General features: G+C 33.6%; 1 protein-coding gene across 9 annotated transcripts in view; it reads right to left on the reverse strand.

Moving 5' to 3' along the window:
- Positions 1 to 229: 229 nt before the first annotated feature.
- The window catches only part of nrm (neuromusculin), a 486168-nt gene continuing 460825 nt past the window's right edge, over positions 230 to 25572 (reverse strand). Inside the window, exons 8-31 of one of the 9 annotated variants that reach the window (XM_076131476.1) lie at positions 24500 to 24517; positions 20897 to 21047; positions 20296 to 20407; positions 19673 to 19854; positions 18744 to 18926; positions 17994 to 18134; positions 17312 to 17420; positions 16700 to 16857; positions 16360 to 16418; positions 15848 to 16015; positions 15104 to 15233; positions 14787 to 14871; positions 14285 to 14490; positions 13759 to 13841; positions 13073 to 13250; positions 12526 to 12543; positions 11852 to 11986; positions 10368 to 10401; positions 8198 to 8871; positions 6831 to 6938; positions 5985 to 6094; positions 4346 to 5494; positions 2972 to 3014; positions 2434 to 2570 (exon numbers count right to left, since the gene is read on the reverse strand). In XM_076131476.1, the coding sequence (XP_075987591.1) occupies positions 2979 to 3014; positions 4346 to 5494; positions 5985 to 6094; positions 6831 to 6938; positions 8198 to 8871; positions 10368 to 10401; positions 11852 to 11986; positions 12526 to 12543; positions 13073 to 13250; positions 13759 to 13841; positions 14285 to 14490; positions 14787 to 14871; positions 15104 to 15233; positions 15848 to 16015; positions 16360 to 16418; positions 16700 to 16857; positions 17312 to 17420; positions 17994 to 18134; positions 18744 to 18926; positions 19673 to 19854; positions 20296 to 20407; positions 20897 to 21047; positions 24500 to 24517 (4227 nt within the window). In that variant the 3' untranslated portion in view covers positions 2434 to 2570; positions 2972 to 2978. Of the gene's footprint in view, positions 2571 to 2971; positions 3015 to 3533; positions 4263 to 4345; positions 5495 to 5984; positions 6095 to 6830; positions 6939 to 8197; positions 8872 to 9412; positions 9469 to 10367; positions 10402 to 11851; positions 11987 to 12525; positions 12544 to 13072; positions 13251 to 13758; positions 13842 to 14284; positions 14491 to 14786; positions 14872 to 15103; positions 15234 to 15847; positions 16016 to 16359; positions 16419 to 16699; positions 16858 to 17311; positions 17421 to 17993; positions 18135 to 18743; positions 18927 to 19672; positions 19855 to 20295; positions 20408 to 20896; positions 21048 to 24499; positions 24518 to 25572 lie in introns of all 9 variants that reach the window. The other 8 variants (XM_076131473.1, XM_076131471.1, XM_076131475.1 and 5 more) reach the window with 8 other exon arrangements.

The raw sequence follows: 25572 nt of genomic DNA on the forward strand, positions 1-25572 counted from the left end.
ACATTATATCACCATTTTTCTCATAGGGGTAGGCAGAGACCAAAGAAACCACTTGGTACGATCCTTATAAACTTCCCTAGCCTCATTCACATCCATACATCTTGTTATACCACCGGTTACGAGTAGCACCTTACCTTTTTGCAAGACATCACCGATATGATCTGTGTATGTCTTTCTAGGGCGTCCCCTCCCGGCGTTTTCATTTACATGAATATAAATGAAACTTCAATTAAAAATCCATAAATTAATTTAATAACACTATTCGACAATATTATAACAAGTTTGTATGTACAAAACCTCATCTAATACCTTTATTATTATTTTGTTTCTATATTTTGTAACGATAGCGCGGAAATATACACTATTTTAGAAAAAATACATGTGTAAACAAACTGTGAAATACATTATTTTTGTTTCAGAATCTGAATTATACATTTTTAAATTACATTTTAGTAGTTGGAAAGAATAAATGAAATAGGATAAGTGACATTATTTTTACATTAAGGTTTTTTATTTGAAATCAAATATAAATAGTGTTAAAAATTCCGCGCTCATCAAATTGCTCACAAGCACAATATTAGTGCTTTTGCAATAATTATTCAGAAAAAAATATAAAATATCGGCGGAAAAAACATCTTTAGAGACATTTTTTACCAAAAATTTAAAACACAACTTTTGGTTTGATGATTGAATTTCAAAAATGGCTGCCGACATTTTGTTTTCTTTTCTCCCTGTTTATATTTACATTAGTACGACATTAACTTATTTAAGTACGAAAGTTTTAGTCTCACAAAGTTTTTAATGACGGTAGAATGGTTAAAACTTAAGATTGAAGCTGTAATGGCACCATTTTTATTAAAAAAGAGAAAGAAATCCAATGGGACCAATACAGTGTACATTTTCAGACTATTATCACAATTACATACATCCAAAATGTTATTAAAGCGATGTTAAAATACTGCCGTCCGGCTAGCGTTTCAAAAAGTACAAAAAATCACTTAAAATACAAAATTATTTTTATAACAATGATTCGTTGTGATAAATCGTAAAAAATCGGTGAGAATAAATAAAAAAAAGTAAAAAATTAAATGCCGATTGTGCTACGAGCCGTCCATTTTCATGTGAACACATCTACTTTTGTGCAAAATTTGCACAAATGCACATTATTTCGTGCAAAAAACTCATCCTAACTCATCTATCTTTGGATAATCAGATTTTCACCTAACATTTTTACACGATAACTGTAATTTACACTAAAATTTACATAAGTACTGTTTTACTAAAACTCAACTATGTTTGTAAACATTTCCCGCTTGGACGGATATTAAAATCTCTATGTGTTGTCAACCTACCTGAAGCTTGCTGTGCGGTACTGAAAAAAATAAAATCCAGTCCAAAAAAATACGAAAACGAAACCTGCCATTTGAAACAATAAATAGATTCCTGGATATAAATCTTGAAAGTTCTGAGAAACTGTGGGTTTAGTAACAGCCTGAGTTAAGTTTCAAAATGCTTACTACAATAAAGTTGTCGATTTAGTTTCAAGAGCCTTCAGGAACTTTGGCCTTTTGTTTAAACTATCGACAAACTTTACCACAAGTTGAATCGATTTACGCTCTCTTCCTATAAGAACTAGGAAGAGAGAGATCTTTATGATTTCCTAGAAAGTATAAGTTCTCATTGTTCGGTTGGATTTTTAGGACGAAATTGTAACCCAGGCCATTACTTGAGTAACACAAATAATCTAAGTAAATAACATTATTTACACTTCAATACCTTATACTAAAGTGTATTTCCAGCAGTTTCACTATATCAGTTTTTAAATTATTAAGTAATTTTATTTATTTAAAAATTAATTGTAGCTATTTTTAGCACGAAATTCATACTAAACTGACAACTAGATCTTTTCGTAGATACATTTATATAAGAAATCTATTTTTTATTTACAATATAATACGACAACTTTCTAAAATGTACAAATACAGGGTAATATCAGTAAACTCTAGTTAATTACAAATTGTAACTATCCCGCCACTATGTCCATTTGGTTGTCTAAAGAAGTATATAGTAAAACTAGCATGTATATCGTTAGTATATGAAAACATGTAAAATGAAAAAATGCATAATTTTTGTACTTAAAATAAATAAAAAGTAATTCGAGTGAACCTTGCAAGTCGAGTATTATCTCAGATTGAAATTATGAATATTAATTAACAATTAAAAAGTACTGTGTTTATTAAAGATTACAAAAATACTAACAGCACTGTATTATGCACCAAAAAACAATCATACGCACCATTAAATAACAAAAAGCAGATTTTTGTGAACAACAAAACACTTTACAAAAATTTTCCTAAAACATTTTTTCCGGTAACAAATTAAAGAATCTTTGACAACCAAATTGTGAATCACAGCATGTCTTCATTTTGTTTTTCGTAAATTTCCTGTAATTTCTGTTGTTCTTTAACTTTTTTCATTTGAGCGTAGATCGATGCTTGCTTGTAGTTTATTGGCCCATAGTCCTTAAGATCCGCGTCTGCATAAATGAATTGGTCTTCGGGTCGGAACGGCTGTTGAGAAATAGGAAAAATGAGAACGGAAAACATGAGAAGAGAAAAACAACTGTCAAAAATTGTTTTTTCGAAAGTCAGTCAAACATTTATATTACAATGGTAATATGTGTTAAGTGTGAAACTACATATATATAGATATTTTATAAACACAAAAATATGCATAATCATATTATTATATTTCAAGTTTAAATAAATAAATATTATTAAATAAGTATTGACTTGTGGAAGTGCATTTTTATATTTTTTGTTTTAACGCATTAGTTTTTAGAAAATAATAAAGATAATTTTTATAATTATTTGTTTTTTTAATACTTTACGATAAATTAGTCAACAATGAAATTTAGAAAGCGATATTATCTACGAAAGCGAATGCCAAAATGAATTTTGAAAAAGATTACCTTAGTTTTAAAAAATGTACGTGTCACTCTTGGTAAAGCGCTCCTAGAAGAAAATAATAAAAAAAACATCACAACACTGCGAATTTATGCTCATTTTTAACTCATACATTTACAATAATGGGATACAAAAAATCTGACATTTGAAGTCCGAGTATTTTCTTGAAAGTATAAAATACAGGTGAATTGTTTAGATAAAAAGGAAATATAGCAAAAACATGTTTTTCTTTAATTCGATGGAATTTGATTTTTACGATTAAAATGATGTATTTTGGGTAGATTATAAATGTATGAGTATTGAGCTTCAAATGAATTACAAGGCTACTTTTAAATAATTTTAGATCATGCTTCAAAGCAGTTCAGTGATTCACTTAGGCACATATTACCATTTTCATTGATTAAAAAACTTTTCAAATTATTGCTTTTAAAAGTTTATCTATTCAAGACTTTTCAAGATTGGACTTCTTAAAATGGACTTTTTTTCAGAAATATACAAAATAATTTACAGTGGGATAAAGATTTCTTGATTAAAAAGGTTGAATGAATCTGGAAAGTTGTCACTTACCTCTCAAACATCAATCTCATTGAATTTCAGAGTGGCGTAGTCACTTCGCGGCTGTCCATGACTACTTTTCCTCTGATTACTAGACATATTCTTATAGCTACTGTTAGTATCTTTGTTAGCACTATCTGAACCTACTGTATATGTATCATACAAATGTCTATTTGAATTGACAGTGTTTTTAAACTTCAAATTATGATTACCTAAAGCTAAATCGGCGTAAACTAACTTTTTTTGCTTAGGCTTATCGTCTTTAGGGCCCAAATAATTCGAACTAAAATTCTCCGGGCCCAGATTTCTCGTTGAGTTTGATATGTAATTGCCTTTAAGCAATTGTAGGTAGGATTTTCTTTCTGATTCATTATATTCCGGCTCTGGGTAGTCGGGCTTTTCGTAATTATCGTATACGCCGACGCAAGAGAGTTTTTCCCTTAGACTTTCTGACTTTTTCAAACGATTCAGTTTCTGACTATTCTTCTCTCTCGTCCTGTTTAATGTTTTTGTATAGTACTGTGTCTCTGACGGCTGGTAGATTAAAGGACCTATTGTGTTATTGTAAGACCTCTCTTGGTCCACAGGGATCCGTTTATCGACCCTTATCGGTTGAAAATAACAGAAGCTGTGGTGTTTCTGTAGTGGTATTTGAAAATTTTTCTTATTCTTCCCTTTGTTGCTTAGATTTGTGAAGTGGTTACGTTTTTGCATGTACTGTTGTTGTAAAATGTTAGTATTCTGAAAAGGAATTTAGTATGTTAGTGATTAGAACATACATTGTTAGGAAGGAACATAAAAGAGTAAAAAACAAGCTGTTATACCTGACTTTCACTGTCTACTGTAAGACTACTTTGTACTGAATGACTACGTTTAACGACAGATCGCTTTGGTACCGGTTTCTCCGCTAACTTTGGTATTTGCAGTGTCTTATTTGGAGTTATCACTTGCTTTTTTGGCAGACCAACTTTGTTTATACCTTCATCGTTCAATTGCCTCACCACAGACTTAACTAAAGAAGTAGATGGTAATATAACGGAAAGATTTCTTTTGGGAGTTGCTCCTATTATATTTGGTTTAGAAATATCTGGTTTTTCATCTGAATCTTTATCGCTTTCATCCTCATCCCCACTTACATTCTCATTTTTAACTTCTAGCTTTGGAAAAGTAATCTTTGAAACGTCTTCAGCAGATTTGGTAGGTCTTACCGGAGCATCGATAGTATCAATCGATTTTGAAAATTTTGTGTTAATTAAAGGCATAGAAAGATTTACATAGACATGATCATTTTTGGAAGGGGATACTTTAGGGGAAAGTTTAGTTCTAGGAGCAGGCACTGGCCTGTTAAGGGACGTACTAGATTTATTTACATCAGTCTCATCGCAAACTTGAATAGAATCAGTGAGATTTTCAAAGTCCTCTACTCCACTTATATTAGACTTAACTTTGAGCAAAGATGGACAATTAACATAAATATTATCTTCATTTGCTGATTCTGAATTTTGATTTTTATTATTGTTATTTATTTCAGTGAAATTTTCCCCATACTCTGTGTTAGGGTAGAATCTTTCTATATTACGTTTTCTAACTACCCTCATGGACTGAAATTGGGGTGGTTTGCGATTAACCCTTGTGTTCAAAGAAGAGAATTTTCTCGTATCTCCTTCAGGTATCTCTTCGTCTATAGTAGGGAATTGTTTCAAGAAAGAAGTTTGCATTGGGGGTAAATAAGGGTTTAGTAAAACCGTTTGATGTAAAGGATACATTTGTTGTATAGGAGATAGGACAGGAATTCCATAAGAATATTGAGAATTTGAAGGTACGGAATAGCCTATAGCGTTTTGTACGAATGGTGGGCAGACGATACGTGGCGTGAACGATGGGTTGGTAGTCAACTGCTTTTGCAAAGCTTCGATTCCTTTGGACGTTTTTGGGTTGGTTTCTATAACCCTAGGTTGTATCGCTTGCACGGGCTTTCATGCAAAATTAAAAACATGAAACAAAAAAACAAAAATGCAAATTATAATTAAAGCAACACAACATTCATTATTATAAAATAAATTAAAGAAAACAAATTAATTGAATTAGCTGTTTAAAAATGTATTACAGTCGAAGACTAATTTTTCAATAAAAATTAATAGCCTTTCTTAAAGTACTTTTTATGTAGTGCAAAATTTTCATATTATTTTTTTATAAATTCAACAAAATGAATTACATAAGTAAAATGAACGGACCTAATGGAATAATATGTTTTTTTTTTGTATTATTTTCTAGTTTCCTGTTTTTATTTCTATTTGAAAAGCGTCCTTCTTGATCAAAGAGTATCGGTAAATTATTCGATTCGACACATGACAATTTTGTTTATGTAACGTTAATTTTAATAATTACTGAAAAATTAACCTTCCTAATCACACTCATTATTATTATAGCTTCTATTCTTCTAGAACGTTCTAGAAAGTTTACCTTATTGGGTGGTTGTTGTAGTCCGTGGAACGGCAGGTTCTCGTACAAACCCGGGTTGTCCGCTCCAAGGGTGCCGTTCGCACCATTATCTACGCCATTCGTAGGTGGGCCTGAAACATTAGCAATATTCAACTTTATTACAATGACTTTAAGAATCATTTTTCAATGGCAATCAGGTGTGCTTTTATTATCTTTTGTTAATCTTATTTACATGTAATTTTTTATAGTTTTTGAATTTATCTTTTTTATTTAAAGCTGCTATACACTGACTGAAATGCAGTAAGTTTATACAAACAAATACGCCTTTTCCCATAGGGGTACGAAGACACCAAACAGTAAGGTTGATATCTTGTTTTAAATAATTAACTAATTAATTATATTTAATATCTGCACGTTTGGCGCAGTGGTTTAAGCGGTCACCTCGCCGCGACAACCGTAGCGCCGCGTGTGGTGGGTTCGAATCCCATCCGGGACATATCTTTGTGTGATAAGCACGAGTATATGTTCTGAGCCTGGTTGTGAATTTATCTATATAAGTATGTATTTAGAAGTATATAAGTATGTTTATCAGTTATTTGGTTACCATAGTACAAGCTCTGCTTAGTTTGGAATCAAATGACCGTGTGTGAATTGTCCCACTAATATTTATTATATTTATTATTATTATTATTTAAATGTCCTATCTCTTATACTGTGCTTTAACGTATAATTGACACACTCATTTTCAGTGTATAGCAGCTTTATATCAAAGACAACTATAGAACGACAATTTTTAGCTCAAGGGGCATATCTTAATACTTTAAAAATCACACAAAAAAACATCAAAATTAGCCATGCTCTACTCACTGTCACCTGGTTTCTTTCGCTTTCTCGTCGTTTTCGGTTGTTCATCGGTAAACGGTTTGACCAAAGCGCTAGTGGTCACAATTCTATCTGGCCTTTTGAACGATACAACTAAAAACATGCTCACATTGAAATACGCAAATAAAACGTGTTTGAAGCGTCATGAAATCGTGCGTTGAAAATGTCTTGAACACCAACGGAATTAATAAAAATATGTCTGTTCTAACCCCTCCCTCATTACGGGAGGATACCGCTTTGCGGTCACCCATCATCATCATCAAAGGTTGCTTAACCTAAGGTCGTTTACTGACCGGTGAATTCAACTGGCTACCGATGCCTCCTTAATTAATTTATTTATTATATGTAGTAAAAAATATATATAGAAAATAACACTTTATGTTCTCCATGTTAAAGTTACTAATCGAATTTGCGGTTTGCAAAACTACCAACACTACTACTTTTATAATAATTTTGGTTGCTTTTAACTGTTCTTACTGAAAGATTTGACTGCATTTCATCATTTGATACCAGTTTTTTAGAAATTTTACGATGGAATTAAATGGACAAATCTCATAAGCCGTTGGTGTTCAAAAGATTACTGCAAAAGATATTTCTGAATATAACTATACTAATCTAGTAAAGCAAAAATACCATTGCAACTCAACAAAATAAAATCCCTTTGCTTTCTAACAGAATAATAAAAATATGAACGTTGTTGAGTGGCCATAGTGACACAAAACATGCACAAGCAATAAATGTTAAAAGCAAAGATAGAAGAAATGGACAAGAATTTGAAATGTATCTGTTATTTAGTGTCGTGTGTAATGCGTGAGACGATATGACGAACGGAAAAGAATAGGCTAGATTCACCGATAGATAAGTGATAGATAACTCGTGGATATACTGACAAAAGCAGAACTACATGTCACACAAAAACATATAGGAGCTAGATATCTTATGGATACGGACAAAGGTAGAAAGCTACACGTAATACGTTAAATATTTTCTTTGTCAGTATGTATTAAGTAGGTACCTTTTTTCAAATGGCAAGGTGTATGCATAAAATTGCATTTGATGAAGCTATTTAAAGGTTTAGACATAATTGGGATACAGTTTAAAATGTAATGGACAACAACAGGGAATTTTCAGTGCTTTCTTAATTAATTTACTGATTGTTTAATAACTAGTGAGTGCAAAACAACATTAATAAATATACAGACAAAGTAATATTTGTCAGAGTCCACAAGGTTGACCAATGCTTAATTAAAATTGGTGATTCTAGCCGTAAAATGAAATAAAGTAAAAGAAGTTTAGAAAGATTCAGGTATTGTGTCACCCATTACCACTGTAAAAATCAAAATTTAAACTACCTCCTTCCGTAACAATAATATTTGGTTTTTCGTTTTGAAATAACGATCTTAGACGGTTTTTTTGCAACACGTATCCGGATTTGTTCATATTTACTAAAGACATGGCTCTTTTATTCGTTTTATTAATCTTCTTATATTTACCGCTGTCATCGTCTGAATCTTCGCTTTTCCTTCTTAAGTTCTTCAAAAGACCTGATACAACATTCTGCCTGGGCTTTCCACTCTTCTTTGAATACTCAGTCTTTGGTGTCACTTTTTCTTCTGGTTTATTTCTCTCAAGAAGACCTAAATTTGATTCTTCTGCCGCTTGTGTTTGCAACCTCGCTTGATTCTTTGGGCTAAGAGTGTGATTTGAATTAACATGAACTAGTACTCCAGGTTTCAAAGGCCACTTATTTGGTGTTACAACAGTTTGGACTTTATTCTCATCTTTTTTAGGTTCAGTTTTAGGTGTCTGTAATTCCGTCTCTTGGTTCGTTTCAGTATCGTCTTGTGGTGAAGGATCTTCTTCCATTTTACTCATTTCTAGAGGGTAGCTTTGAGAGTCTACTAGTCGAGTTCGGTCTGATGATTTGGGACTAAATGATAGATTTATTCGTGGAGATAGCGCGGGCAATGCTTGAGATATGATCGACTGTGCGATAGATACTTCATTAATACAGCTACCGTCCGGACTGAATTGAAAAATAAAAATGATTTTGAGTTCATGCGATGATGTGTTAGCGTCATAACGACTGGTCGATATGTTAGAATCTATTTGCAATAATTCCGTGGGGTAGAACGAAAAATAAATTAAGATTTCTACATATAACCAAAAATATTTGAGTGCTGTGATTTTATTTTTAATTTATGACTGTTATTAAAATAATAAAATATACTTTACATACAGTATTAGTGATTTTAGTTAAATATTTATAATATACTGCAATAATTACATAATAATACGTAGTAAATATATAAAATAAGTACATAAATATACATATTTAAGAAGAATGCTTTCCAAAAGTCATATTGTCATGCATCACCCAATGTACATACAATAATAATTTTGACAAAATTTGTCTACTTCAGAATTCTACAATTTTCACACTTTTATGCCAAAAACTCCAAAAAACAAACTAGCAAAATAGCGGTGAAATAATAAGAAAGCATCCTCCATCTAGGTAAAAATAATAAAAAAATCTTTTTTTATTTTATTTTTTAGCAAAAATGTACCTGAAGTGTTAATCGTGGTCAATCTGAGTACATCCGGGGTTAATGCGGTTAGGAACCTACACATTAATAATTATTAATAATAGTACACAATAATACAAATAAATAATATTGGGAAAACCAGTGTTATTATGTCAGGAGTATTATTAAAAATACATGCGTCTAATTTCTATAGACCTTTCTATTTTTTAAGCTAGAAATGTAGCTGCTAAAATATTACTGACTCATTTTTTTTAACTAAAATATTTTGTGCTATAAAGTAAAATAAAACTAACAATATAAATTCTAGATCACTAAATTTGAAAAAAAATATAAGGCCGGTTTTTTTTCTAGTCAGAATATTTCACAGCCGTTCAGTTAGGCTTTAAAAATCAGCCGTTGGTCCAAGCATTTAGCGATGCACTCAAAACTCAAGACAAACAATATCGACCTCGTATGGTGAGGGTCTCTGCATTGGCACTACAACAGGTGACCTTGAAGGTGGCATAGACAACGTGTGCCATGAATCTGCTCGGACCAATGGCGTCGCTGCAAAATGTATCACGAATTTTTTACAAAAAATTTTTTTTTACTAAAACTTTTTTTTGCTAAAAAATAATAATAATAATACATAAACGTACATATAATATGTGTTTTATTTTATGCCTAGGGTTTCGTATTCTATTTTATCGTCTATTTATCGGGATATCGGGAATTTCATTTCAATAATTTCTATTTTTTATTGTTAGAAAGTTTTTTGTTAAAAATTATAAAATAAAAATAAAAATTGCGGCTGTAATTGCAGAAATAGCAGAGTGAAATGTGTTTTTCATATTTTTTGTAAAAATTAATAAGAAATAAAACTTTCCAACAATATCTAAGTTTGTATCAAATCTAAAGATTTAAAAGGCTAGTACTAGACAAATCTATGAGAGAAAAAAAATAAAATAAAAATAAAATAAAATTTTAAGAAACTTACTTTTCGCGCTCCTCTAATTCGACTGGATTATTGTCTACACATGATATTTGTTTGTTTGTTAGTTCACGGTGTTCAGTGTTTAGTAGCAGCATCCGGGTGGGAAGAGATGAGAAGAAAAATAATGTTAGTTTTTTGCGAAAATAATAAACATAAAAACACACTGTTAAAGTACAGCGATGATTTTGATGATGACAATAATAATTATAAAAAGGAAATTACTGATGATTCTGAAATTAATATCAATGACTAACACACCTATTTGGCGAAAAATTAAGTATTGTAGGGATGCAATATTCATGACCATATAAAGGATTTACAACAAAATGCTTAGTCCAGTGTAATTCGGTCACGTATTTTTTTTTTTACTCTATTAAATTGCAAAGCTTTTTTTAGTTTGATCACACTACATGATCGAGAATAAATGTGCCTTAATGACTCTAAATGAAAAAGGGTTACTAAAGTTTACGAAAGCAATGTCTCGACTGTGTTCATAAAATTTGAGTAACTTTATACAAGTCTAACTTAAAATAGAATTTGAAAAAACCTGTCAGTCTTTGATAATATCTTCTAAAAACAGATTGTAGATAAACTTGCTTATGACAATGACGTATTACTGCACATTACAACAGAAAATAAATTAGTTACTTAACATTTAGTTAATAAAGTTTATTTTACAAACGACAATGAATTGAAAACGGGACAACACTAAGAAATAAAAATCAAGCAAAAATATAATATCAATGTGATATTTGATTCTGAAGAATTTAATGATTTTAAACTTTCGCGACTTGAACCCATAAACCTTGCATGCAATTGATAAGTAAATGTCAATCAATACTAATATTATAAAGATGAAGAATTTCTTTGAACGCGCTAATCTCAGGAACTACTGGTCCGATTTGAAATTTTCTTCAGTGTTAGATAGCCCATTTATCGAGGAAGGTTATAGGCTATATATCATCACGCTACGACCCATAGGAGCGGAGTACCATTGAAAAATGTTACAAAAGCGGGTAAAATTGTGACCTATTCTCTCTTATGTGACACAAGCGAAGTTGCACGGGGCAGCTAGTCGCGTATAAGACAGTCTACAGTCAGTCAGTTACATGAAATACTGAAGAATTAAAAACTACATGGAAAAGTGTGAAAATGCAGAGAACTTTGTTTTTATTTTTGCAAACCATGCTACGCTTCGAGTATTAGAATATTGACTTCAACATTTGATCATGTAGAAAGTGTACAGCAGAATGTCTGCTATACAATTCTTTTTAAAAAAACTGGTGAATGTAGATAATGACTAAATTGAATACACAGCTTATCAAATTAATAGGACCTCTCAGATGCTTTACAAAAAATGAATGTTATTATTTTAAAACTCTAATATTTACATAAAACATCAATTTAATCAATAAATTCTCCAAAAACACACATCACATAGACCATCATCAAAGCTTAGTTGTAACTCTATTCAAACAAGTACTCACACTTTGACTTGGCCCTCATGCGGCGACAGATGCAGATGATGATGATGCACAGGATCACGGTGATCACGAGGATGGCCAGGGCTATGCCGCCGATCAGGATCAGCTTTTGTTGGTCACGCCACCACACTTTTGTACCTGTGGAGATATTTTACGGGGAAATTATTGAAGTGAAACGAAGTTTTTGACTGTAAGATTCCAGTAATAAAATATATTTTACAATATTTTTAATTTTAATTTTTAGAGAAAAACAAAAATAATAAATAAACAAAAAATTACTTTATTACAAAAACAAATTAATTAACCGAATTTTGATTTGGTTACGTTCAAGATTATTTGACTTTTCAGTGTGATAAATTATGTAGGTATTTGTATAAAAAACAGAAGCTATAAAACAATATAAATATTTTGAAATAGAGCCTAACTTCAATATAATTAATATTAATTACTGTTATTAATATTATTTTGTTGTTATTTTTATAATGTCAGAATTTGTACAATCATGTTTTAAAAATAATTAATTAATCAGTAAATAATTCGGAACACAAAAAATATTGTGAAAATAAAATAAAGTCTTCGTAATAATTCATCAAGTCGGTACTTGTTGAATTTAACTATACATAAATACACATATTTAAATATTTATTTATTTAGAATCTTTCAAGTCACCGACTTACCAAAACTTTCCAAGTTGGCTGTAAAATTAAAAGAAACAATTTACTAATATTTTCGAGATATATTAGCACAGGTAATTATTTTTTTAATTTAAAATGTTTTTTTTTCCTATCATAGTTTAACTACCTAATTCAAAAGTTTACAAATTTTAAAAATGATTCATATCATGGTTTGAATGGCTAAATTTTCAGCCAAACAAATATTGAATACCCTTAAATGAATTCAGTTCTAACCAATTTTCTCTTTCTATAAGAAATTTATGTTATATATTTTTTAATAATTGCAAAATCCTCTGTTGTTTTAGGGTATCGTAAGATTATTGAGATTTTTTTTTGTATTTTATGCTCCTTTTGCGGAAACGCAGTTTTTCGATCAACATTTCTAATACCATCTTAACCTAAAAACACGAAATTTTATTGTTATTTTTTAACTCATTACTGTCCCACTGCATGGTAAGGGTTTCCTCCCAAACGAGGGTGGGGTTAGGCCTTGAGCCCGCCACACTATAAATTAAAAAATAACTATAATTTTAATCATCTTGAAACTTACCCATAACATCTCTCTCACAAGGCTTGGACATGCCGACAGAGTTGATGGCATAACACAGGTAAGTCCTGTACACGTCCACGCTAGAGCTCAGGTACAGGAAGCTCTGGACCCCGTGCTGCTGTATCCGCTCGTCTGTGAGACTGTCGTTGTCGTTCTTTAACTTCCACGAGAAGGTTACCTGGGTAAGGAAAGGTAATTAGTAAATCTAGGCCAAATTAAATGTAAATGATGGTTATTTAGGGACTAACTGACTCTTGCAACTTCGCTTGCGTACGTAAGAGAGAATGGGTCATAATTTTCCCCGTTTTTGGAACATCTTTCGTTGCTACTCCGCTCTTAATGTGATGTGGTGTTATATAGCCTTCCTCGATAAATGGGCTATTTAACAAAGAAATATTTTTTTTCAAATCGGACCAGTAGATTTTGAGATAAGCGCGTTCAAATAGACAAACAAACAAACAAACTCTACAGCTTTATAATATTAGTATAGATTTTTAATAATTTGATACTAGAATTTGCGAATAACAAGTGAAGTTTGCTTTTAAAAGCTCACATGGCGAAATACTGAGGCCTCTAAAAACGTAAGATTTGAACAAAAATTAAAATCAATATTATGAAGGTAGTAGGACTTTACATACTAAATCAGTAAAGATATTTATTTAGTAGCTAGTTAAGTAATACTTTACCTCTGTTGGATTAGCAGTCGCGGTGCAAACAAGGACTTGTTGGCCGTTGATTTCCGTTTGTTTAATACCGCACTCAGGAACAACTGAAATAATAAACAATCTCTATATGAGCACAGTTTAAATAAATGCAAAATAAATTTAAATTGGACCAAAACGGAACTTTGTCTTATCCATACCCAAAAGTACATCACACCAATCTTTATTTTATCATAAAAAATACTTTCAAAATCATCAATTACAAACAAAAACAATACAAACACAAAATTGCTTATCAAAATCCACAAACTAACCCCCTTATTTCAACATTTACTATGATCAACTCTTTCAAAAGCCTTACCCAAATCCAAATTGTTGAAATCTATCTATTCATACACATTTTTGCGGGCTTATCATGTATCTTAATTGACAACTAGTGTACGTCAAATTGATAGCCGCTATGCAATTCATTGCTGCTTTTACGTAACGTTTTAATCATTATAATCTAATGGAGAACACAATGTACAGCAGTCATCAGCGAAATACTCACACATAATATCCAAAAACACAGTAGTATTGACTGAACCATGTCTGTTGTAAGCTTCGCAAACGTAATTCCCTCCGTCCTTTCTTTGCACAGGTCCTAGGAGCAGGGTGTTCGATGAAGATAGAATGATGGAGTGGTTGCCACCTTCTTTGCCGCCGGTCTTGCTGGGGTGCTCACGACGCCAGGAGTACGATGGCATGGGGAAGCCTCTGTAAATGGAGATAGGATTAGGTAAGATTAGAAATAATATGATGTTTTCTAAAGAAAAAAGCTAAATTTTAGTTCAGAGTATTTATAAGAATGTCAATAATTTAGGAAACATTCGAAGCGGTGATGGTCTAAAGGCATCAAACTTGAGGGTAGTGCTAAGTATTAATAAACTTCAAATTCGATTGCATATTGACGTGAATCTATTTTTAATATAAGCTATTCAACCTTAACTGAAGAGGTTCAAAGGATTGCTTTAAGTTTACAGCAGTGCAGTACAATCAACAATTTTAGTTACCTTGCCGAGCAGGTGACTTTAGCAGGTATTTCGTTTTCATTCACTTTCACAACTTTGGATGTCACTGTTATGTTTTCTGGTTCATCTGAAATAAAAAATAAACAAGTCATTTAATTTTGTATTCAAAGGAAATTTTATGCACACATTTGTCTCCTCAAAGCACATTGTTGGTTGGGAATTATTTCAACAGATTCAATCCCCATCTCTATTAAAGATTATAGAGGTCTATACTTTACTTAGACTCTTGAAAATAATTTGTTTATTAAAAGATTTATCTCTAATAAGGAGAATCTATCATCAAAAAGGTAAATACTCACATTCCACAGCGAACTTGGTAGTAACATTAACAGGAGGACCGGCAAGGTTCCTGGACGACCTGCACGTGTAGCTCGCCGTGTCGGCCGCGCGGTCTAGAGCGTTGCCCGGCCACGCTGACATGTTCCAGTGCTGGAAAGAAAAAAAAGATTAACCCCCGGTTTTTTAGTACATTTACCGGTAGTTTTTCAATAGCGTTAAAACTCGTATAAAAAAAACGCTATTGAATAGATAAACTACCGATAAATGTACTCAGAAACCAGAGGTTAGTTCAGAATCATGATACCATCTAGAATTTTGTCTAACTATTGGAAAGATTTCTTACAGCTAACAAGAACTAGGTGTAAAACAATTGGTCATGGCTTCCTAATATGGTTCACAAGGACTATTTTAAAAGTAACTACTTTAAAATATCGATAATTGAATGTATAAATATTAAGAACAGTTTATTCCCTAGTTTAGTAAGTAGCAGGAATAACAGTTGCAGAATTTATTAGCAAACCAGAGTCTAAATTTCTACTTTTATTTTTTATATTGCATTTATACGTTTAAGTGTTCACTCACGATAAAACAAAAATCGACAATAATCCTTGTGTAGGTACTTAAAATACCCGAAAACCGTAGTTTTCTCAACCGGATTCAACAAAAAGATGGCCCGATGTCGACATAACTACACTTCGTAGTTCACCGTCATACCAACAGATGGCACTATTCTCAACTTCCATTCATATCTACAAATCCCTTACCAAGGTGCTCTCGGTGGCTTCAAAGTCGTTCTTATTGAACTGCGGCTCGATCTTCCTCTCCACGACGTAGTAGCGGTCCGTCTTGTCGGGGTCGATGACCTGTCCGTCCTTCAGCCACTGTACCGAGCACAGCGGAGCACACTCTACCGTGCACGATAGAGAGATGTTCTGGAGAGAAGAAAACACATGTAAATATTTATAACCTGAGCGTCAACATTCTTTGGAGGATACGTCAAGACAGTCAAGCCATTAAGCCCTCCGAGCGGCTTAGCAACTTTAGCTGACTAATGTAAATTAGACCACTAACCACACTATAATTGAATATGTAATACGTTAGTTTATGTAAATCCGCGAAAGGAATGATAAAAATGATATTTACACAATAACCTAAAGGTGTTTTGACAATTCAAAAACCAAATAAAGTCGACGTTTAAGATAGATCTGTTGTCCCAACTCTTAGATCAGAGATAAAAAGATAACAGATTGGCTAAAATTGCAATAAATATATTTACCTGTGATTTGTAGAGGGCGCCACTATAGTGATTCATAGCGTATTTGAAGCTTGGCGGAGCTGAAAATAAATACAAAACATTTAGACTAAAGACATTACATTTGAAATATTTTGAATGTATTTTATAATGTTTTTATGGATGGTGGACTCATGGCCTAACTTCTCCCTCATTGCGGAAGCTGTGGTACATTAATGGGTTAAATTTATTATTATTTATTTATTAATAAATAATAATAAATTTCGAAATACAATTCTAAACCAAAAAGCAACTGTAGAGTTGTTCTTTGTGTAAAAAACAATAAATTTATCTTAAATCAATCTTAACATATTTCAGTACTCACCCAAAACATCAATGGTAGCATTAGCCGGTATACCAAACCCTCCAGCGTTGATCCCAAGACATGAGAAGGTGGTCCTATGGTCCAGGGTCACGGGGTCTATCGTCCAGTTCTGAGACACGATGTCGCTGACCACACGACCACCGCGGTACCAGCGGAATCTGAGGACCGAAGATGTTTATGAAGACTTCATTGTGAAGTGGGGACCAAAAACAATAATAATGAACGTATTTTTTGTTTTCCAAATGTATTTTAAAGTATTTCTTAATGAAACCCAACTGTCAACTATTAAATTTAATAGATGTATTTCGAAGCTTTTAAAAACAAAAATGATAAGTTTCTATTACGACAATTCTCGGTTCCTTTATGTTAAATAATAGTCTAAGATCCCGCTATACATCGATTTTTACCGAGCTTTGGTTAATGGATGAAAGTTTATTTAAACAAGTAAAATATGTCAAAAAAATTAATTGCGAATGGTTAATATGTTGTTATTATTGAAGAAATTCCATTGACTTGAGAATATTCGTATCCGAGAATTACAAAAGCAGTAATATACAAATATTTTTTGGTCTGATGATATGTTTTATAAAAGGGGGAAATATAAAATTATACCTGTGTGCTTCAGGTCGTCCTCGTTCATTGATGCTACAACTGAGCACCAAACTCTTGCCCTTCACTACCCGCCACGGAGAATACGTCAGCTTAGCCGGACCGGGGGGATCTGAAAGTTATTATTTAGAGTAAATTTATTTGTTTTAGGGTAGCGCTGTGTATAATGTAGATAATTATTTATTATGTACATTCATTTGTAGCTCGTGAAGAATATATTATTATTAGCTTCTTAACTCCAGTCATATTCTTGATGCAAAGTTTTGTATTACTTTTTAACAATTAATTATCATCTTATGATTGCGGTACTATTATATTTGATTTTTTTTGATAATTAATAACAATATCGCTCGTTTTCAGGAGTTGTTAAATTTGTCAAGCTAGGTACCTCAATAGTCGTATCCTTAACATTAATACTGACAATAATAATATATTAGGTCGGGGAAAAAGTCTTTTCGCATTATAGTATGTAGGAACTTGTAATAAAATCTATTCTCTACACAAAAAAGCTCGATATTTGGGTACCTCATTGGGTACTCATTTGTGATTCTTGAAGCCGAAGAGATTTGATTACAAGTTCATACATACGATAACGCGAAAAGACTTTATCCCCGACCTAATACTCGTAATACAAGGTTTTCAAATATTTGTAATGAAATAACCAAAAACTATGTAATATACTTACAGTTGACAACTAATTCAGCCTTAGCACTCTCGTTGCCCCAGCCGGCGTAGTTCTTGCCTTTACACGAGTAGTTCCCGTGGAAACTCTTGGTGGTGTCCTGGAGTAGCAGCATTGAAGGATCCACTTCGTTGCAGAGGCTCTCTGTAATGTCAAAATGAGAATGATTACCCATTTATTTAAATAGTAAAGAGATCTTTTATCAAGGGGTCACATAATACATATATCAATTTCTGCTTTTTTAAGATGCTTTTCATCATTTTAGTTTCTGAGCCTTTAAAAACATACAGGAAAATGATTTTCTCCTGTTTTAATTGCTAATGATTACAGTATTTATGCCGAAAAATATCTATAACTTTGAAAAGCACACCTTTCATCTATGGTAAATATATAATAATATTCTGAAAAGAAACATCCCTTGTATCTTAAGAATATCTTACGTCTTTTTAAAAACTTCAAGGTGAGCGGCATAAGTAAGTATTTACAAGTATATAAGTATGTCTATTAGTTATTTGGTTACTCATGAATCAAAAGACCGTGTGTAAGTTGTTGGCCGATTCTCAGACCTACTCAATATGGTCACAAAATTTCATCAAAATCGGTCAAGCCGTTTCGGAGGAGTATGGCAACGAAAACTGTGACGCGAGAATTTTATATATTATATTTCCAACATAGTAAAATAAATACAGTAGATTGACACAAGCAATAGTAATTTCTAAGTACATTGTAATAAAGTCTAAATTTCCATCTTACCATCACCATCAGTGCCATTGCACTCCGGCAGATGCTTCAAGATCTCTCCATCCAGATACCAGATGACCTGGTCCAGGATGTTAGGGTTCCCGGAGACCACCTCGCACGTGAGCGTCACGTTCTTATGATCTGTCTCTAAGATGGGACTGGCTGGCTCCATCTTCAGGTGGACTTGAGGTTTGACTGAAAAAGAAAGTGACTTTGGTTATTTTAAGGTATGAATGTTTTGTGAATAGTTATGAAATTTCTTGCAAGTTTCTTGCCTTATTTATTTTTAGAAATCTGGTGATAAAATATTAGAAAACGTTTCGTAATGTGTTCTTAATTATAATACATTTGCTCAATCTGAGCAACACCAAGAGCTTATGAAATATTTATCCATTGAGCACTATTGAGCAGCGTTGATTAGTTCAAGAATATTTTTTATTGTGCCTTATAAAGCCGCATATGAAAGGCTAAACTATATTGGACCGTTGCTTTAGCGTCATTGGAGCCTTTAAAAATCTCAAATAGATAAAAAAAATCCCCTCAAAAAGTCTGGTCTAAGACCATGATAACACAGTTGCAGGCTAGTTATTAACCGAAAATATTAACTTCAGCCATTTTGAATGGATCCGAGCTAACATTTGTTCGTTTGTCGTATGGTTAGTGGTCAACCTATTGTCAAAGTTGTTCAAGCCGCCCGAGAGGCCTTTGACATGGCTTAACATCTGTTATCTAAGTAAACAAAAGCCGAGACCGACTTTTTACGTGCCCTCCGAAGCATGGAGACGCCCAGCTTAAATACCACTATGCGGTCATCCATCTATGGAATGACCGTTTACCGATCGGTGAGTGCAACTGGCTATGGGCCCCTCAAGCTCAAGCTAATATTCATACAGTAGATCAATTCCTAAGTAAAATATTAAAGTGATTGACTTTCTACTCACACATAACATTAACATCAATGCTTTCTTCACTAGTCCCGTTGCCGACCACGTTGCCGAGAACACACGTGTAGTTGCCCATGTCGTCGCCGTTAGCGTCGAGGATGATGAGCGAGTGTTGCTCCGTCGTGCCGCCCTCGTAGTGAGTAGTGTTGTTCACTTCCACGCGTTTGCCGTTGCGGTACCTGGAAAGAAAAATTAAAACATTAATTTATTTACCACTTGTTTAGGTAACATTCATTCAAATGATTACTGGTAAATACATTTTCAAAAATGCAGACAAAAACCCTAAAAATAGAAAAGATGTACCTACACCCTAGGTACCTAGGTATAAGTTTTTCTATAGTAATTATATTATTACACGGTATTTTGTTATTCGTCAAACCAGTTACTCTCTAAAAGACTTTTCTTTATATAGAAATCCGGTCGTTATAACGTCATATGTATAGCGTTTTCATCGAGATCAAATGAGTGATTAATATGACTATACAAAGTTGTTTAATTCAATACTTACTTCCTATTATAGCCTATTCTAGACCATTGTAGATCAAAGAATATCGTGACTTTGTAGAATTAACTTAAAGGTTATAATAATATAGTAACGAAGATAATAGTGCAATACAAACCATACGACATTTCCCAGTGAAGATGGATTACTCTCATATTCGCATTTCAGCAGTAATTTAGCGCCTTCTACTACTGTTATGTTCTTAGGCTCTACTCGGACGATAGGTGGATCTGGAAATAGAAAATACCGTTTCTTTAGTGATTTTGCTTAATTGATTTGAAGATGTGAGTCTCTTATTGTAGACGGCTTGAATTTAAAAGCTGGCTGCCTGATTTCAATAAATGATATTATCATGATTCATTTTTAAACAACAAACAACAAGTTTTCTGAAAGTCATTGCTTACAAGACTATTCAACATCGTAGCGTTGGTGTGCTGTAATTTTAACAAACATGCATCGGGTAGATGAGAGGTTACTAGAAAAATTACCTGATACCTGTGTTTTTTACCTAGCATCGTCAGTTTTACGCTACACACATTAGAGTCTTTCGCATAAGTCTATGAAATAGCAGTCTTTTGCTAGCCAAAATTCCACAATAGTCTTTTAAACTCTCACTAAGCAGTGGAGAGGTCGTTGGACAGTTGCTTATTTTTTTTGGTTCATGTTGTAGAAAGGCAAGAATTATGTAATAATTTAGTGTCAATGACATGTCTACTTACACCAAATTTCAAGTTCCCTGGTAGCATGCATGGGTTGATCCTTGGTTTCTACGGTGACCTCGTTGGATGCTTCGCAGTGGAACTTCTGACCGTTCTCGAACCGAGTGGCTTCGAAGGTCAGGTTGGATGTCGTCTCGTAGGTCGTGTCCGCCTGGAATGTAAAACAATTTGATGAGTGATGATGAGTTTTTTTTACTGTATTGTGCGACTCAAGAGTTAAACACTAGGTTAAATATGGTTCAGGCGCTGTCTCCACGAGCGAGAGAATCGCGGCGATATTATCGTCGTGCCACGTATTTCTATACACTCTCTATGGAACCGTCTCCACACGGCGATAATATCGCCGCGATACGATGAGTGGCAACGAGCGTGCGAAACGTCAATACATCGTCGCTAGTCGGCCGCGACAAGCAGCGGGTCCGCCGCGCGATCGCGACGAGCGCGCAGCGAGCGCGCTGTCAAATGCAGCGTCATTTATTTTCAATGTTGCCTCTTGTTTCGAGAAGCTTTTAAAACAAGGAAAACGCGGGGATACCGTTACGAGTCGCCGCGGAATCTCTGCGATTCCGTTACGACTCGCGACGATACGCGGCGGAATTATCGCTTGTTCGTGGAGATTGTCCGACGATACAAGGGCGGACTCGTCGCGATTCTCTCGCCCGTGGAGACAGCGCCTTAGATTAAATTTAATTTCTGGTATTTTTATTGCAATTGAAAATTAAAAGAACAAAGAGTACAAGTAGGTACATTCAGAATAATTCGGTCGGTTAAATTAAAAATTATTGTTGTAGCAGTGTCTAAGTATATTTTCATTTCCTACTTTTCATCGCAGTTTTTTTATATGTTTACTTGCTTCTTAACTGTTTCTAATTATAGTAAAAGAACAGTTTTATAGATGTGTTAGTGGGTATAATAACATATGAGGGTTTGTTTCTTGATTAGCTACGCTATAAAGATAATACATACTACGAAAAGTATCTCAAAAATGGACCTTGCCTCAAAACCTCTCACATAAAATACTATATATGAAACACATTTTATTTATTCAGTGGTGTAATGATATCTTCACGGCTACTCGCGTTATTTCAGCTCGTTAGTTTGCTGAATTATACATAACATGAAAGAGAGTTCAAATGCAGCGGCCATTTTATTTTGAGACCGAGTAAATAGGATTTAGTGGTACTATTTTATATGTAGAGAAAGCGTTGAGATCAACGTGGTAATTTTATCTTAAAGAGTAACTTTCTTTAGCGTGTATACAGATTAATATTTACATATTTAAAATCACGCCTTGTGTTCATAAGGGTAGGCAAAGAACGCTATTTTTTATTATCAATATAAATCACTAAAGAAAATGCAGTCCGTGTTATTGCACAAGATCAGTATCACGATTCTCTACAGTCGGTACTATCGAGTATCAAAAGTTTGAAATTTAAAATGTTCTGCAAAAATAGTTCCTACGACACCCACTAGAGGCGCTGATCAGACTTTCACATTTTTTTTCTAGAGTTAGCCGGTGGTCGATACTCGATAGTAGGAAATCGCCTCTCAGGAATTCTGGAGGTAAGAGGGGAGGCCCCTAGAGACTAACAATATTGATCCGATTCAGATTCTAAGCATGTTTTTACCAATAGAAATCTTTAATGTATAATAGAATACGGGAATTAACGCGAACACGCATTTTACCTTAAAATGCCTAACGTTTCGGCGCAGGTTACACTCGCTGCTCCAGTCAGCCTGCGACCACGGCGAGTGTAACCTGCGCCGAAACGTTAGGCATTTTAAGGTAAAATGCGTGTTCGCGTTAATTCGCGTATTCTATTAGGTATACATTAAACATGCAACGCGAGAGTTTAAAAATAGAAAACTTTATTATTTATCATTAACTCCCGGTTTCTGAGTACATATAGCAGGTAGTTTATCAATTCAAAAGCGTTTTTTTAACGCTATTGAATAGATAAACTACAGCTTAATGTACCTCAAAAACCGATGGTCAATTTTATAAATTGTACAATGAAAAACAATCTAAAAGGCAGAGAAACTCGCGACAGAAACAGATATTAAACTATGAACGAAGTAAAGTATTTAATAATGTTCCCTAATAATAGAGGGTAAGTTTTCAAAGGAGAACCTACTCCTTTATATAACGAGGTTAGTAAAATTATAATTCCGCGCCACCCAACGGCTACAGTCTCAAACTGTCAGAGTCTCAGTAAGTTTTGTTTAAGATATACAGTTTATGGAATAGATTGAATTCTGAGCGTAGTTAAACACAATACTGCTTTTATACAAATTCTACTTAAAAAAAAAATACTCGGATGTACCCCAATAATTTAGTCAGAGATGTATAAAATTATCAAGCTTCGAGCAAATATTTAAAATTAAAAAAGATCTCCAGGTATACAGTTTATGGAATAGATTGAATTTTGAGCGTAGTTTTAACGAATTTCTACTTTTTTACATCCTGTATAAAAAAAATACTTGGGTGTACCCTAATGGTGTAGTCAGAGATGTATAAATTATCAAACATCAAGCAATTCAAAATTTGCTTCAACTAAAAAAATTGCATAATTAATAAGGTTTTAATGAGTGGTATTGATCTTGACATGCAACTTGAGATTGTAATCTGCAGATGCCTAATTTCCCAATGAGCACAGAGATATATCATTTTTTGGGTTTGGTTCTCATTTGGTGCAAGGTGCAATATAAATATTAATTTTGGGAAGTTGTTCCTGTATAGAACCATTATTTTGTCCGTTATTTCAAGTTAGTAAATCTCTCAAATGATACTTAAATGTAGAAACACAAGTCTTTTAGATGTTAACACAATATGACCATTTTTCTATATTTTCATGATCTATACCTAACTTAAGCACAAAAAATCAATGTAAACACAGCATAGCAACAACTGTCCCTTCCATTACAACAATCTCTACGCAACTACCCCAGTACATTAACATTGTAAATGTTATTAATTAGATATGCATAGAAAACAAGCCTGCCCCTCATAATGTCTGCAATCGTGTGTGTTTTGTTATCTAAATAATTGTATTTACAAGTTTTATGATAATGTTGTAGCCCATATTTGGTTAAGGTAGCTAGTTTTATTTAAACGAACGTATTGTGGGACAGTACACGAACACGATAGGTCCGAGGGGCACGAAACCACTGACCGATATTAGTTATAAGAAACTTTGATAATTACTTCACAATTATTTTTTTTAAAGACAACTCCTGCACTGAGAATTACTCTTGTGTCGCGGGGACTTTTACAAACATACAAACAACGGACACAAAGCACAACCAGGCCCGAAACAATTATCTGTGGATCGCACAAACAATTGCTCCGTGTGGGAATCGAACCCACGACCTCTCGACGTAATGGTATTGGCGTGGCGACCTAAACTGCGCCACGGAGGCAGTCAAAAAATCTTAGATAATGAAATTCTAATAACTGTGAAAATGATCTCATGTCCCATGAGGGCAGCTGATAGGTTACGAAACTCGCAATTTGCCTGGCCCGGTAATCGAGTTCCAAATCTTGTGACGAGCACAGACAGCTTACTGAGGTAGTATATTCTATAAAAAAAAATATTTACTCACCATTTCGATGTCATTTTGCTGCTCGATCAGACATGAAACAAATAATAATTTTAATTAGTAATGTATACAAAACGCAATCACTAAAATTAATACTTTGTCGCTTTTGGATACATCAAGAATAGAAGTAAATAAAAGAAAATAGATAGATGCAGACAGGTCGCCTACTATAATCCAATGATAACTAAACCCTGCATATAATTTCGGTTCATTCTTATCACGATTTCATTCACTGTAAATCTTATAATAAATTTAACCCAGTCCCACTACTGGGCAAGGGTCTCCTCCCGTAATAAGGGAGGGTTTAGGCCTTGAGTCCACCACGCTGGCCAAGTGCGGGTTTAAAGTTTAAATTGATTGATATTTAAATCTTTTAAACCTACCATAATTCGCGAAAGTACCAAACCAAAAATCTGTTTAGCCACATGACAGCTATCGAACATTGAAAATGTAACGAAACTTCGTATTCACGAAATATAGTTTGTATACAAATCCATGGGGCATAGAACCCAAGCTAATACACAGTTTAATACAATTAACATACTTCGATTCAAAATTCTCTGTAATTATCACATTAGTGTACATTATACACAATTCATGGGAACTTTGCAACAACTATGAACAAATTCACATCTACCTGTGTTCTACGAATTATGTTACGTGTAACTATTTGTATAAACTAGTGGTCGCCCAGTAGTCGAAACTCGACTATAATGAATTTACTCTCGATACTCGATGGTTTCGATTGTAGAGAATCGTGCAATTAATTAACCTTTCTACACGAAAGCAGTCGCGGGCAAAAGCATCTATTCACAAATAAATAGTTCTTCTTTCTAGTGTCAAAGTTGTTCAAGCCGCCCCGAGGTCTTTGAAGTGACCTAACGACTGTTATCTTGGTAGACAACAGCCGGGACCGACTTTTAAGCGCCCTCAGAAGTACGGAGACGCCCGGTTCAAATACCGCTATGCGGTCACCCATCTATAGAATGACCGCGCCAAGGGTTGCTTAACCTACAGATCGTTTGCCGGCCGGTGAGCACAACTGGCTATGGGCGCCTCAGAAATAAATAGTGAAA

Source organism: Anticarsia gemmatalis, chromosome 26, assembly GCF_050436995.1.
Source record: "Anticarsia gemmatalis isolate Benzon Research Colony breed Stoneville strain chromosome 26, ilAntGemm2 primary, whole genome shotgun sequence".
Classification (NCBI taxonomy): Eukaryota; Metazoa; Arthropoda; class Insecta; order Lepidoptera; family Erebidae; genus Anticarsia; species Anticarsia gemmatalis.